The 16,632-nt window shown below is 41.0% G+C and overlaps 1 protein-coding gene across 3 annotated transcripts; it reads right to left on the reverse strand.

The window, feature by feature from the left end:
- Positions 1-202: 202 nt before the first annotated feature.
- LOC115102708 (TAR DNA-binding protein 43-like) lies at positions 203-15,813 on the reverse strand. Of its 3 annotated transcripts, XM_065005563.1 has the most exons (6): positions 14,918-15,813; positions 3,369-3,532; positions 3,122-3,262; positions 2,828-2,998; positions 2,609-2,724; positions 203-1,750 (listed from the first exon to the last, which is right to left on the reverse strand). In XM_065005563.1, the coding sequence occupies exons 1-6, from the start codon at positions 15,156-15,158 to the stop codon at positions 1,690-1,692; spliced, it is 894 nt and encodes a 297-aa protein (XP_064861635.1). In that variant the 5' UTR covers positions 15,159-15,813; the 3' UTR covers positions 203-1,689. The 3 variants fall into 3 exon arrangements, with proteins under 3 accessions (XP_064861635.1, XP_029478797.1, XP_064861634.1); XM_029622937.2 differs by lacking the exon at positions 203-1,750 and having other exon boundaries at positions 1,791-2,724; positions 14,918-15,811; XM_065005562.1 differs by lacking the exons at positions 203-1,750; positions 14,918-15,813 and adding an exon at positions 13,556-13,672 and having other exon boundaries at positions 1,791-2,724.
- Positions 15,814-16,632: the final 819 nt, after the last annotated feature.

Below are 16,632 nucleotides of genomic sequence, written 5' to 3' on the forward strand. Positions count from 1 at the left end.
GGATTGAGTCGAGCCTAAATCCAAATTCAACAAATTGCAAAGTTGATCTATAAAAGATGTTGAGCTAATGTTGGCATAAGTTTGCCACACTGACTCAACATAAAATGTAAACATGGCAACAGTAATTTCTGACCAGACACTAAATATGGTGCTGGCTGCTGATAAACTTTTAAAGCTTGTCTAAATGGACAAATACAACAAATGATTCTGAATGTTAAACTTTATTTTACATTTTAGAGAACTAAAAATAAAGAGGTCAATATCAGTACACAAGTGATATGATTCCCGCTGGCGAGTTCAATCATAAATTATCCAAAACCCCGTAGAATTGACTCAAGTCAAACAACTCATTCCCCTTTACGGCGTTAAACTAATTCAGGAATATCCTGTCAATCAGACTGAAATTTTACATTTTAAAGCAAATTAAAAATAAATCTACAGAATACTTGAAATATAAGCCTTTACTTAAATCTTTGCACTTTCATTTACCATAACCAATGGCTGTATTGAGACAAAGCATAATTTGACCAAATTAATCTTTCAAAAGCCAGATTTAATTTTTTTTTTTTAAATATAAAATCAGGCCATGTCTTCAAAAAACAGACTGAAATAAAACAAAAACATGATTGTCACTTAATTGCAGGCAATTAGTTAAATAGATTACATTTTAGCACTGCTTTTAAGATTGACTAATTTGACGGTATAAACCGAATACCTCTGCCCAATTGAGAATGGTCTGTTTTAAATTTCAATGGGGTGGTCCAAAGGGTCTTGTTAGTGGGGCGAAGAAGTCCCTTTTCAAACATAAGGCATTCTGCAGCATCTCCACTATTGGCTTGTTGCCTGCCCCCAACCAACAGTGCATCAAACTACAGTCTTCAGCTTCCTGAAAATTGACTTCACTCTGGGGTTTTGATGTAAACCTGAGCCGGCAGTGTCCAAGGTTCCTATACATGCGAATTAAAGTGTTCGCAGTTCAATTAATGTTGACAGTCCAAAATGTTTAAACTAAATTACTGTCAGGTAGGCAATATACCTGGTCAAATTTTGTTTTATTTGAGAATTCCCTTTGATTCACAAAACATATAAAATGCATTCAAAAACACTATAACACAAAATGTCAATAGCTCGTCAAACGCTTGCCACTTCACCCTCTTAAGACACACCGAGTTCACAATCCTCCAAGCTCCCCCAGTGCTCTCAACACAGACAATCACCAACAGCAGGTCACATTTTCACACGGAAAGGGGTAGGAACAAGAAGAAAATGAAGCACACACACCATACAGCATCCACGTCAAATCAGACAGCAAGAAAGGATACAAATATTCATAGCGCTAAACATTCCATTGTGTTCAAGATTAAGCTTGATAGAAATAGAGAAAGGAGACCGTCGGGATCTCAAGATACGATGAATGTCCTTTTGATGGTCATATGGAACACACTCGCACAAAGCCACAGGTTCTTCTCAACTCTCGCAGACATCTGTCTCTTCAGCATCGCACAACCAGTCCTTTACACACTGCTTTTCCCACTCAGTCTCTCACTCTTTTGCCACTACCAATCGCTTTGTTCTCAAGTGATAAAGCAGACAAGATGTTTTGATCCATAAAAAGGGGAGATAAAGACAACACCCACAGTCTAACACAGTATATGCAGAGTGAAGCTGTGTCTTTTGATGGCAAAGCATTTACACATGGGAAGAGGGGTACTGATACTGAGTTTGGTCAAACATTGCCAATGAGGGGCTTCTTTCCAGGAAATTCAACAACAACAAAAAAAGAAGAAGAGTTAACTGTTGAAGAGATTTTCATGAAGGCTTTCCATAAAACGGCAAACAAAAAAGACAATCAACTGCATACAGAGATTAAACCTCAAGCCCAATTCAAGACCATATACAGGTGGTTTAGGGGGGCTTTTGTGATACTCGTGCATCTCAGAAATATCTACTTAGCATGCAGAGTCATCATGTCACGTCTTAAACTAAATAACTTTTTCTCAAGAAAAAAAAAAGACATGTAGTGTTTACCCCTAAAGAACTATACACTTCAACCACTCTGTGCACTCATTTCCTACAGAATTAGTCACACACACAAACATATGAATAGTCAAATGTCTTCTTTAACAAAATGAAAGGCAATATAGTTTTAAATAGCAGGGACATAAGATATGACTAACTCTTTCTTGCCCCTCAAAATACTTAACAGATTAATCTAGAAATAGGACTTTAAATCAAAGTTTTCTACATTCCCCAACCTGATGATTTTGACTCCATAGAGGTGCCAAATCCGGAGCTGAAGCCACTGCCGGAGGCAGAGTTGGTGCCTGCAGCCCACCCTAGGCTAGCTGAGCTGGGGCTGCTGTAACTGGTGCTATTAGAACTATAGGCCTGGCTCTGATCCCGGGTGGCACTGGTCTGCCCGGCAGCGGCGGTACCTGCCGAATTGGTCTGACCCTGCTGGTTAGCAAGCATACCCATCATGCCCCAGCTGCTCTGCAGAGCGGCGGCCATCATGGCTGGGTTAAGGCTAAGCCCCCCAAAATTCACCCCGCTACTGCCACTGCTCCCTATCCCTCCACGACCACCGCCATAGCCCTGGCCCCCGAACGCACCAGCCCCACGATCCATCATTTGCCTACTATTATTGTGCTTAGGCTCAGCGTTAGAGATGTGCACGCTGACACCCTTGATGATCAGGTCCTCTCCGCACAGGGCTGAAGCAACCTAGACAGAGAGGGGGGTGGGTGTAGGTGATGATTCAACAAGCAAACCAACCAGAATATAATCTGCGCACCACAGGTTGAGCAACAGCCATCGAAAAACATACCTGGTCATCTGCGAAAGTCACAAAGGCGAAAGCCCGGAAGGGTTTGGGAATGAAGACATCAGTGACCTCGCCATACTGCATGAAGAACTGCCGGAGCTCATCAGTGGTTATGTCCTCTGTGCAGCGGCCAACAAAGATTTTACGGCTGCGCATGGGCTCATCGGGACCTGCCTACCATGACAATAAAAGAGTGAAAGCACTTAAATATTTTACCTGAACTGGGAATAGAACACAATTGAGACTTTAGAGGAAAGGATTCAAATAAGCAGGTACTCCTAAACATTGATTAAATACCTTAGAGTTGGGTAGTTTGCAGTCACACCATCTTCCGTCAATCATGTGTCGCTGAGAAATCACTTTGGATTGAGTCTCGTACTCAGTGAACCGAACAAAACCAAAACCCTTTGAGTTCCCAGTCTTAACATCTCTTTTGACCTGCAGAGAGAGACAGAGAGAGCGAGAGAGGTATGATTATTGACATGCATGCTACCTCCATGAAGTACATCAACCATTCAACAAAATGTTGATTAGGTTGGGTTACCTGCACCATAATGACTTCTCCAAAAGTGGCGAAGTAGTCTTTCAAATCTTGCTCAGACGTTTTCCAAGGCAAACCAAGGATAATGAGGTCTGATGTTTTCTCGATACTCCTCTTCATTTTAACCGCAGAGGCAGCATCCATTTCATCCATTTTCCTTTTGTTATCTGACACAGGAATGCAAAATGTTGTATGACATTATGATACAGTGATAAGACAAAATCAGGAGGAGGAACAATGTTAAAATACTTGGTCATTGGCCAAAACAAACTAACTAGCTAAGAAATAGAAATGTTAGGTAGATCTAGCTAGTATACCCTATGGAGACAAACCCTACGGAGCTACGCCTAACGCGTAGCAATGTCGCTGTAGTGCGCTCCGACATTCTACGTACTCACATACCACATGAAAATGGTAAAATCTCATTCCTTGCGTAGCCATGGCAGCATTGTGTAGGCAATGAAGCTCACTTGGTTCCTTGATCTGACCTATAGGCTATGCATCAGAGTAAACTATTTTGCGTTGATAAATACATTTTATCTCAGTGACTGTTCAAACAATAAACCAAACATTGTAGCCTTATTTAGAATCGCTCCAAAAGTAATAACTATAGATTCCAGGCTATTGGTAAAAACAGCTTACGCTTTCTCTGCATCCAAATCATGAGAGTATTCTATTTTAGCTGATGGGGGGGATATATTGAAGCAGCTTATCAAATTGGGATAATGTTGTAGATTACACCGGCAAGTATATGAATATTTGCCAGGGCATATTATTTCATTATAAATCTGAATATTTCAAATGGCGATGTGGGAAGCTAATCGACTTCAAGATTGCTGTCTCAGTTTAGCTTGGCATTAAATAATATTTAATACTTTTTTGGCATTGCTATAATATATAAAATCGCAGTGACTGTTCAAACAAACCAAACATTATAACCTTATTTTACCCCTTTTTCTCCCCAATTTCGTGATATCCAAAAAGGTAGTTACAGTCATGTCCCATTGCTGCAACTCCCGTATGGACTCGGGAGAGGCGAAGGTCGAGAGCCATGCGTCCTCCGAAACACAACTCTGCCAAGGTGCACTGCTTGCTTAACACGGAAGCCTGCCGTTGATGACCGAACTCAGTTGCAGGCGCCCAAGCCTGCCACAAGGAGCCATTCAAGGGCGATGGGACAAGAAAATCCGGCTGGCCAAACCCTCCCCTAACCCGGACGAAGCTGGGCCAATTGTGCGCTGCCTCATGGGATTGAATCTGGCTCTATAGCGACGCCACAAGCTCCGCATTAGACCGCTGCGCCACCCGGGAGGCCCCAAAAACATTTTGACCGATATGTTTAGATACTCCAAGAAAACCAGTGGTCCAAATCTAATTTTTACCCATGTAGGATGGCCACAATTAGGGTGACTAAATCAACGGGAGGCCAAAAAAAGAAAAATCAGGAAAATAGCATTGAGTCAGCTAGGCTGAAAGCTGTGCGAGAATTAAGGCAAAACTAACAGAAATCACAGTTGAACTCATCCTTCTTCGAGGCCATAAAACAGAGGTAAGATAGACATTTTCATATTTTAGTATACACTTCATATAGTGCAAAATTCCTATTATTTTTTAGAAGATCTCCCATAAACAAGCATATCTCTGAAATGTCAACAGAGCACACTGCAAGCTTTTTTATTTTCAAAGCCTTTTACATTTAATTCAGCTCGTTTCGTGTGAATGTAGCTTTTTGAGATCCGCTTTAACAACTTTGCTGATGACCACCATAACATGTCAAATCCTCAAAAGTCTGAGAAAGCAGCACCGCTGTCAAGAGAGCTTGTTGCTTATTATCAGATGCATTAGGTTACGAAATCTAACTTTTTGATATGGGGCGGCAGGGTAGCCTAGTGGTTAGTGTTGGACTAGTAACCGAAAGGTTGCAAGTTCAAATCCCCGAGCTGACAAGGTACAAATCTGTCGTTCTGCCCCTGAACAGGCAGTTAAACCCACTGTTCCTAGGCCGTCATTGAAAATAAGAATTTGTTCTTAACCTCATAGTCCTCTAGGGGCATTATTTCATTTTTGGATAAAAAGACGTGCCCGTTTTAAGCGCAATGTTTTGTCACGAAAAGATGCTCGACTATGCATGGAATTGATAGCTTTGGAAAGAAAACACTCTGACGTTTCCAGAACTGCAAAGATTTTCACTGTGAGTGTCCCAGAACAAAACCTTCAGGCAAAACCAAGATGTTTCAGCAACCAGGAAATGAACAGGATTTCCGAAGCTACGTTTTCCATGATCTCCTTATATGGCTGTGAATGCGACAGGAATGAACGGACCCTTTCTATCGTTTCCCCAAGGGGTCTGGAGCATTGTGACGTATTTGCAGGCATATCATTGAAAGATTGACCATAAGAGACTACAATTGCCAAGTGTCCGCACGGTGTCCTGCGTGGAAATTGGTGTGCAAAACTCAGCTACTGGTATTTTTCCATGGGATTCTGAGAACAAAGCATGCTTCCAGGAACGGCATTTCAATGAAGAGATATATGACAAAACACCTTGAGGATTGATTCAAACAACGTTTGCCATGTTTCAGTCGATATTATGGAGTTAATTCGGAAAAAAGTTTGACGTGTAGGTGACTGAATTTTCGGTTAGTTTCGGTAGCCAAATGCATAGTAACAAAACGGAGCGATTTGTCCTACACAAAGAATCTTTCAGGAAAAACTGGACATCTGCTATGTAACTGAGAGTCTCCTCATTGAAACATCTGAAGTTCTTCAAAGGTAAATTATTTTATTTGATTCCTTTGCTGGTTTTTGTGAATATGTTGCGTGCTAAATGCTACGCTAAATGCTAAGCTAGCTATCACACTCTTACACAAATGATTGATTTTCTCTGGTTCAAAAGCATATTTTGAAAATCTGAGATGACAGTGTTGTTAAGAAAAGGATAAGCTTGAGAGCAGGCATATTTATTTCATTTCATTTGCCATTTTTAGAAATCGCTAACGTTGCGTTATGGTAATGAGCTTTTGAGGCTGTAGTCACGATCCCGCATACGCGATGGGGAGGACTATGAAGTTAACTGACTTGCCTAGTTAAATAAAAGGTCAAATAAAATAAATAAATATGTTAGAGAAAGATCCAACTGAACGATTCAGAACATTAAGAATCACATTTTTCTTAGTAAAATGTACTTTATAACATAAGTGAAATGTCATCACCAAAGCCCATTTTCACCCACTGTGTATCCCCTAAAAAGTTTACTTTAATTTTTTTTATAAGTGATCATGTTCTTCTAGGCTATTTGTAGGGTGGTAGGTGATGCGACATACAATGGACACTATGAGAAGCCTACAAAAATCAGCAGTAAACAAATTGATTTTCCATGTCTAAAAATCACAATACCGTAAGTTATGAAATATACACGATATGAGCCAAAATGTAAAGCAAGTGCCGTGCTCAGAGCATCCAACTCCGTGGGACAGCCTTTTTTGTGAAAACCGGGAAAATAGGAGTCTTCATATTTGCTTTTGGCGGAAGATATTCCTCTTACCAAAGTAAGATTGATGTGACTTTGCTAATAAGTATTGCAGCGGCATATGAAAATGGGGGTGCGGGAAAATGTCCAAATCCTAGGATAAAAAATAAAATACATTTAACACGGTCTTTGTCTCAGAAAATATTTGTAATGTGGTTAACCTTAAATCGAAATGCAAATTATTCAAATTAAAAATAAAAAAAAGTTAAAATTCAACCAGAGAGCGCCCTTAGAGCGCGGGAAAGGCCGCACTTGACCGTTGCACTTGAATCATTTCCACGGCGAATGGTTAGGCCAGCGACGCTATGAAACCACACACTATTCCAGAAACTTTGATATTACAGGCCGCAATTGATATGGTGAAAAAAATGTGTGGAGGGGCAGAGGCACAAACTCACATCAATACCTTTGTCAGATAACACTGAAACTAAGAATTGATGATGTAGCTAGCAATCAAGACGAAACTGACTGGACTCCTCAAATTCCCCACCTTATGCACTTCAAATGGACATTAGCTGTGAGGGCCGAGAAGCATAGACTTTTGTTCGCTACATGTCAGGGGATGCTATACACGAGGACATATTGTTTTGTCTCACGATTCCCAAGCATGAAACGTCAAAGGGGATGTTCAGTGTGCTGCGTGGCTATATTGGCAATTCCATGGGATCGAATGATGGGCTTTTGCACAGATGAACTCCATCTATCCCGGGACAGCGAGCAGGCCTCTGTACTCTAGTTATGAATGGGTCTCCTATATGGACGCATTGTATGATACACCCACAGCTATCTATAAAATAGACACACCAAGAGCAACTGGCATCAATAGAGCTGAGTGCAGAACTCAAGAGACATGCAGCAGGCAACTTTGATAAATAACGCGCCTGTTCGCAAAACTACGTAGAGATATAGGATCAGAGCATGCCAGTGTTCTATTTCACACCAAGGCTTGGTGGTTATCGAGGGAGGGTGTTAGAAAAAAATCTTTCCAATTGAGAGAGGAATTTGTCAATCGCAAAGGATATAACATTTCTTTTTAAAGACTCGACTTTCTGAGTAATGAAAATAAAGTGTCTCCTTGCCTATGTAACAGACATGTTTAGGAAAACGAACGAACTTAACGCAAGCATGCAGGATAGGTCTGGCAGAGAGCCAGGACCTGGTCACGCGCATTCCACATGATATGGACTTCCGTTCCATTACTTCTATAGAAACAAAGGAATTATCCGGTTGGAACGTTATTGATTATTTATGATAACAACATCCTAATGATTGATTCTAAACTTAGTTTGACAAGTTTATTCCACCTGTAATATAACTTTTTGAAGGTTTCGTCCGACGTTCGCCTGGACCTGCACGAGCGTTTGGATATGTGCACTAAATGACTAAACGCGCTAACAGAAGTAGCTACCTGGACATAAATAATGGACGTTATCGAACAAAACAACTATTTATTGTGGAACTAGGATTCCTGGGAGTGCATTCTGATGAAGATCATCAAAGGTAAGAGAATATGTATCATGTAATTTCGTATTTCTGTTGACTCCAAAATGGCGGAGAAATTTTGTTTGAGTGCCGTCTCAGATTATTGCATGGTATGTTTTTATTTTTTATAAATCTGACACAGCGGTTGCATTAAGAACAAGTGTATCTTTAATTATATGTAAAACGTATCATTCATCAAAGTTTGAGTATTTCTGTTATTTGACGTGGCTCTGCAATTTCTCCAGATATTTTGGAGGCATTTCTGAACATGGCTCCAATGTAAACAGATTTTTGGAAATAAATATGCACATTATCGAACAAAACATACATGTATTGTGTAACATGATGTCCTATGAGTGTCATCTGATGAAGATCATCAAATGTTAGTGATTAATTTTATCTCTATTTCTGTTTTTTGTGACTCCTATCTTTGGCTGGGAAAATGGCTGTGTTTTTTGGACTTGGCGGTGATCTAACAATCATATATATTTTCGTTGTAAAGCCTTTTTAAAAATATATATATTTTTTTTTTCTTAAATCGGACACGGTAGGTAGATTAACAAGATGTTTATCTTTCATTTGCTGTATTGGACTTGTTAATGTGTGAAAGTTACATATTTCTAAAAAATATTTTGGAATTTAGCTCGCTGCCTTTTCAGCAGAATGTTGTCGAGGGGTTCCACTAGCTGAACGTGTGTCCTAGAAAGGTTAACCAGGTGAAATTGTGTCACTTCTCTTGCGTTCATTTCACGCAGAGTCAGGGTATATGCAACAGTTTTGGCCGCCTAATTTGCCAGAATTTTACGTAATTATGACATAACATTGAAGGTTGTGCAGCATAACAGCAATTTTTAGACTTAGGGATGCCATCTGAAAGAATAAACGTAGTTATAGTTTCCGGATTCGACCATATTAATGACCTAAGGCTCGTATTTCTGTGTTATTATGTTATAATTAAGTCTATGATTTGATAGCGCAGTCTGACTGAGCGATTGTAGGCACCAGCAGGCTCGTAAGCATTCATTCAAACAGCACTTTCATGCATTTTGCCAGCAGCTCTACACTGTGCTTCAAACATTGCACTGTTTATGACTTCAAGCCTATCAACTCCCAAGATTAGGCTGGTGTAACCGATGTGAAATGGGTAAGCTAGTTAGCGGGGTGCGCGCTAATAGTGTTTCAAACTATTTTTGCTCTAAGACTTTGGAGTAGTTGTTCCCCTTGCTCGGCAAGGGTAACGCTGATTCGAGGGTGGCTGTTGTCGATGTGTTCGTGGTTCGAGCCCAGGTAGCAGCGAGGAAAGGGATGGAAGCTATACTGTTACACTGGCAATACTAAAGTGCCTATAAGAACATCCTATAGTCAAAGGTTAATGAAATACAAATGGTATAGAGGGAAATAGTCCTATAATTCCTAACTACAACCTAAAACTTCTTACCTGGGAATATTGAAGACTCATGTTAAAAGGAACCAGCAGCTTTCATATGTTCTCATGTTCTGAACAAGGAACTTAAACGTTAGCTTTCTTACATGGCACATTTGCACTTTTACTTTGTTCTCCAACACTTTGTTTTTGCATTATTTAAACCAAATTGAACATGTTTCATTATTTATTTGAGGCTAAATTGATTTTATTGATGTATTATATTAAGTTAAAATAAGTGTTCATTCAGTATTGTTTTAATTGTCATTATTACAAAATATATATATATATATAAATTGAAAAATAATACACTTTTTTTTTTAAATAAACGGCCGATTAACTGGTATCGGCTTTTTTTGGTCCTCCAATAGTTGGTATCGACGTTGAAAAAAAATCATAATTGGTCGACCTCTATTCTCTACCATAAGCCGCCTCCAATGTAATTTGATAGAATTTGGCATTACGTCCAACCCGCTTCACAACCGCAGACATGTATGGCATTGTGTGGACGAGCAGCTTGCCGACTTCAACGTTGTGAAAAGAGTGCCCCACGGTGGCGGTGGGATTATGGTATAAACTAGCGGTGGGATTATGGCAGGCATAAACTAGACAACACACAATTGCACTTTATTGATGGCAATTTGAATGCACAGAGATACCGTGACGGGATCCTGAGGCCTATTCATCTGCCATCATCACCTCATGTTTCAGCATGATAATGCCCGGCCCAATGTCACAAGGATCTGAACACAATTTCTGGAAGCTGAAAATATCCCAGTTCTTCCATGGCCTGCATACACACCAGACATGTCACCCATTGAGCATGTTTGGGATGTTCTGGATCGATGTATACGGCAGCGTGTTCCAATTCCCGGAAATATCCCAAAAATTTGCATAGCCATTGAAGGAGTGGGACAACGTTCCACAATCAACAGTCTGATCAACTCTATGCGAAGGAGATTTGTCACACTGCATGAGGAAAATGGTGTTCACACCAGACACTGACAGGTATTCTGATCCACGCGCCTACATTTTTTAAAGGTAGCTGTGACCAACAGATCCATGTGTGTAATCCCAGTTAAGTGAAATCTATAGATTAGGGACTAATTCATTTACTTCAATTGACTGACTTCCTTATATGAACTGTGACTGAAATTGTTATGCCCCCTCCGTGGCTAAAAATATGATATGCGAAAACATTGCAGCATATCAAATCGGGATAACAGTTACACAGGCAAGTATAAAAAAATTGGCAGGGCATATTATTTCATTATAAATCAGATTATTTCACATGGTAATGTGGGAAGCTAATAGACTAGTGTTTAGCCAACTTTCTAGCAAGGGAAGACTTGACTAGACTTACTTTCACAATTAAAAGTCAAGAATAAATATTGCCATTTGTGAGTCTGCATTTGTAACATGTTACTAGAAGGTGCATGTTGCTCCCCAAAAAAACAGACTTCACCCAGCGCAAGCAAAGATCTGACGCATATGCACTGAGACACGGGGTTACTGTACCGTAGGCCGTAGACCTGTCACAGAAAGAACAATAAGACAGATATTTCAGATGTACAGTGCGCAATCTGAAAGCATTCAGATCCCTTGACTTTCACGTTACAGCCTTGTTCTAAAATTGATAAATACAAATCTACAGATGTTATCTTACACTGACAAAGCAAAAAATTATTTTGAAGTATTCAGACCCTCGCTATAAGACTCAAAACTGAGCTCAGGTGCATCCTGTTTCCATTGATCATCCTTGATTTGTTTCTACAACTTGCTGCTGCATTGAAGGACCCCAAGAACACAGTGGCCTCCAACATTCTTAAATTAAGAGGTTTGGAACCACCAAGGCTCATCCTAGCGGTAGCCGCCCAGCCAAACTGCGCAATCGGAGGAAAAAGGGAACTGACCAAGAACCCGACGGTCACTCTGACAGAGCTCCGGAGTTCCTTTGCGGAGATTGGAGGACCTTTCAGAAGGACAACCATTTTGGCAGCACTCCACCAATCAGGCCTTTAAAGGACATTATCTTTCATTATTACAGAAGTGATTTTCAAAACGTTAAATTGATACACCTTTATAGGGTTAGCGTTACATGTTGACCATACCAGACACGTTGCAAAATACATTTACATAAACCAAAAAAAAAGAAACATCCTTTCACTGTCAACTGCATTTATTTCCAGCTAATTTAACGTGTGTAAATATTTGTATAAACATAACATTCAACAACAGACAAACTGAACAAGTTCCACAGACATGTGACTAACAAAAATGTAATAATATGTCCCTGAACAAAGGTGGTGGCATTGTAATGCTGAAGGGTCATGTCAGGATGAGCCTGCAGGAAGGGTACCACATGAGGGAGGATGTCTTCCCTGTAACGCACAGCGTTGAGATTGACTGCAATGACAACAAGCTCAGTAAGATGATGCTGTGACACACCGCCCCAGACAATGACGGACCCTCCACCTTGATCTTACTCCAGAGTACAGGCCTCGGTGTAACGCTCATTCCATCGACGATAAATGCGAATACGGCCATCACACCTGGTGAGACAAAACCGTCAGTGAAGAGCACTTTATGCCAGTCCTGTCTGGTCCGGTGACGGTGTGTTTGTGCCCATAGGCGACGTTGTTGCCGGTGATGTCTGGTGAGGACCTGCCTTACAACAGGCCTACAAGCCCTCAGTCCAGCCTCTCTCAGCCTACTGCGGACAGTCTGAGCACTGATGGGAGGGATTGTGCGTTCCCGGTGTAACTCAGGCAGTTGTTGTTGCCATCCTGTACCTGTCCCGCAGGTGTGATGTTCGGATGTACCGATTCTGTGCAGGTGTTGTTACACGTGGTCTGCCACTGAGAGGACGATGAGCTGTCCATCCTGTCTCAGGCGTCTCACAGTATGGACATTGCAATTTATTGCCCTGGCCACATCTGCAGTCCTCATGCCTCCTTGCAGCATTCCTAAGGCACGTTCAGGAAGATGAGCAGGGACCCTGGGCATCTTTCTTTTGGTGTTTTCCAGAGTCAGTAGAATGGCCTCTTTAGTGTCTTAAGTTTTCATAACTGTGACCTTAATTGCCTAATGTCTGTAAGCTGTTAGTGTCTTAACGACTTTCCACAGGTGCATGTTCATTAATCGTTTATGGTTCCTTCCCTTCTTTGGACACTTAACAACCCTCCAGACGAGCTTCAATACCATTACAACTCTCCTTCCGTGGCCTCCAACTGGTCTTAAACACAAGTAAAACCAAATAAATGCTCTTCAACCGATCGCTGCCTGCACCTGCCTGCATCACTACTCTGGACGGTTCTGACCTAGAATATGTGGACAACTACAAATACCTAGGTGTCTGGTTAGCCTGTAAACTCTCCTTCCAGACTAACATCAAACATCTCCAAACCAAAATTAAATCTAGAATTGGCTTCCTATTTGGCAACAAAATATCCTTCCCTCATGCTGCCAAATATACCCTCAAAAAACTGACCATCCTACCGATCCTCGACTACGGCGATGTCATTTAGAAAATAGCCTCCAATACCCTACTCAATAAATTGGATGCAGTCTATCACAGTAACATCTGTTTTGTCACCAAAGCCCTATATACTACCCACCACTGCGACCTGTATGCTTTCGCTGGCTGGCCCTCGCTTCATACTTGTCGCCAAACCCACTGGCTTCAGGTCATCTGCAAGACCCTGCTAGGTAAGTACCCCCTTATCTCAGCTCGCTGGTCACCATAGCAGCACCCACCTGTGGCACTCATTCCAGCAGGTATAGGTCTCTGGTCATCCCCAAAACCAATTCTTCCAGTGGCCACCTCTCCTTCCAGTTCTCTGCTGCCAATGACTGGAACAAACTACAAAAACGTCAAACTGGAAACACATCTCCCTCACTAGCTTTAAGCACCAGCTGTCAGAGCAGCTCACAGATTACTGCACCTGTACATAGCCCATCTATAATATAGCCCATCTATAATTTAGCCCAAACAACTACCTCTTCCCCTACTGTATTTATTTATTTTGCTCCATTATTTCTATTTCTACTTCACACATTGTTCCACTGCAAATCAACCGTTCCAGTGTTTTACTTGTTATATTGCATTTACTTCATCACCATGGCCTTTTTTTTGCCTTCACCTCCCTTATCTCACCATATTTGCTCACATTGTATATAGACTTATTTTTCTACTGTATTATTGACTGTATGTTTATTTTACGCCATGTGTAACTGTGTTGTTGTATGTGTCGAACTGCTTTGCTTTATCTTGGCCAGGTCTTAATTGTAAATGGGAACTTGTTCTCAACTTGCCTACCTGGTTAAATAAAGGTGAAATAAAAAAATACAAATAAATTGAACAAGCATGGGAAACAGTGTTTAAACCCTTTACAATGAAGATCTGTGAAGTTATTTGGATTTTTACAAAGTATCTTTTAAAGACAGGGTCCAGAAAAAGGGAGTCTTTTTTTTTACACTCCAGTCAGTTGTGGCATTTCAGGCAAAATAACAACACAATATTTTTATCCCAGGACAAATTAGCCACCAACAGCAAGCTAAATTGCCATAAATGTTTCATGCTTTTCGACCTGGCGCCAAATTAATAGAATTGGTTCAAATCAACATGCGAGTGTTCCAACATGGCCATGTTCCATTACAGCGCGTGTTACGGCAGACCGAACATATCGGGACCACCTGTGCCAATTGGCTACCTAGCGTTCCAAATACCTGCGTGTCAAGGAAGGACGACGCCATAAACGTGTTGTCACTGAAAAATACTGTCGGGTACAATTGTGATAAATCCAGTTATGAGTGTGTATTTTGCTTTTGTAAAATTAAAGTAAAGGGCTTTGTATTTCTAGAACCGTATCACAATTGAGAATCGACTCATGTAGATGTATTTGGCTGCCAGATCGAGTCTACCTCTGAAAATAACAAGGTCAGTGGACCAAGGGGGTAAAGTTAGACTCCTTACGAGTACATATTGGTCTAGTTGCTAGCTAACATTAGCAAGTAACGTTAACTAGCTAGATAGTACGGGTACCAGCAACCATGCAGCTACATTTGGCGAGCTAACGTTAACTACCAACGTTGCCTCTAAACGAAAACACACCTTACCTTTTGGGTAGTTGACGACGTACACCAGACTACCCCAGTCATTCTCAGGTGCATGCAAGATACCCTCAACTAGACGGACGCCTCGCATGCACTGAGACACAGGGTTCCTGTAACGTAGGCCGCACGCTCCGGGAAACTGGGCTGCAACCGTTGACAGCAAAACAGTCCCATCATCCTCCGATGGGATCTCCATTGGCTCTTCGTTTTCGTCCTCTGCCACGCGAATGTACAACTCTGCCATGGTCTCGAAGTTAGATTAGGAAGTAGTTAGCAAGCTAGCTAATTGCTAATTCACGTTCACAGCTAATGGCGCACGCGGGGTTCTGTCGATTAGCTAGCAAAACCAGCTAGCAAAGCGATATTCCAAGGAGTCTAATCTAATTTGGGTAATACAAATTGGGTGAAATATAAAAGTTTTGCTAATTTGTGCGTTCACGGGGCAGACAGCTGTTTAAAAAAATCGATAGATGGTGGCCATGAGAGCTGAAAAGGCCCTTGTGTTCCTGGCTAATAAACACCGCACACGCTTGCAACATGAATGGTTAGCAGGATCTCGCACGAATATGATACAAAATATTGTCCTATCTTCTTTACGGTTTTAAAAACGAGGTCGACCCTGTTCGCAAAATAAATTATACTTGATCAATTATAAGAACCAGTGTAATTACACCTCCAATTTGTGAGGGTAAGGTAAAAAAAAAACAATACGAAAGGCGTCAGCTAATCTCCCTAGCCGTCAAACGTCTAACAAAATGGCCGCTTCTTCGGTGGGGTTCATCGGTGGTTGGCGTCCAACGGTATGGTGCATTACCGCACCCTCCTGTACTGGAGTGTGAGCCACAGACCGGGATGAACTAAAGCCTGTCTGCCAGCGCCGTTTCTCTTGAAAAAATATGACATTTTAGCCTGTATCTAATTACGTTCTACTTAATATACTCTTTAAACGAATATCCTGTATCTCCCCAACAACGAGGAATCGGCCAGGAATCAAAATGAATGGCTGACCAGAATCGGCCCAAGTACCTCAGACCGTTTCAGTCTACTGGAATTCAGCAGGCTTTGCCGGCATTTTACCAGAATCCCCCCAGCGCCCGATGCATTTTTAAATAAAAGTATACAAAGTTACATACAATTTTGTAAACATTAATTTACATTTTGTATACATTTTATTACATACAAATTATACCAATCCACAATTTTTTTTAAATAATTGAATTTATTTTTTTGACACCCTTTTGTCATATCCCAATTGTCTTGTCCCATCGCTGCAACTCCCGCCTGCGGTCCAAACACTTACCCTCGCCTTATGCCTTTGGGGGAATCCCCGTCGCCATCATGGAGGGTGGTCCAAATGATTAGCTAAGCAAGGGAAGTTTGCAAAGTAAGCCCCTCAGCCCTTGTTTTTAGTTGAGTTTGCGAGTGTACAATAATGTCCACTCCGGGTCCTGAAACTCACCATAATTCAATTTGTGACGATTGTAACATCCGCCAAGAAAAGTCTGCGAAAACTTTAAAACAACTTTAAAACCTCAACTTTAATATTTTTATATTTTACATTTTTAAATTTCACCTTTATTTAACCAGGTAGGCTAGTTGAGAACAAGTTCCCATTTACAACTGCGACCTGGCCAAGATAAAGCAAAGCAGTACAACACAAACAACAACACAGTGTTACACATGGAATAAACAAACATACAGTCAATAATAAAAAATAT

The sequence above is a fragment of the Oncorhynchus nerka genome, linkage group LG20, assembly GCF_034236695.1.
Source record: "Oncorhynchus nerka isolate Pitt River linkage group LG20, Oner_Uvic_2.0, whole genome shotgun sequence".
NCBI classification, from domain to species: Eukaryota; Metazoa; Chordata; class Actinopteri; order Salmoniformes; family Salmonidae; genus Oncorhynchus; species Oncorhynchus nerka.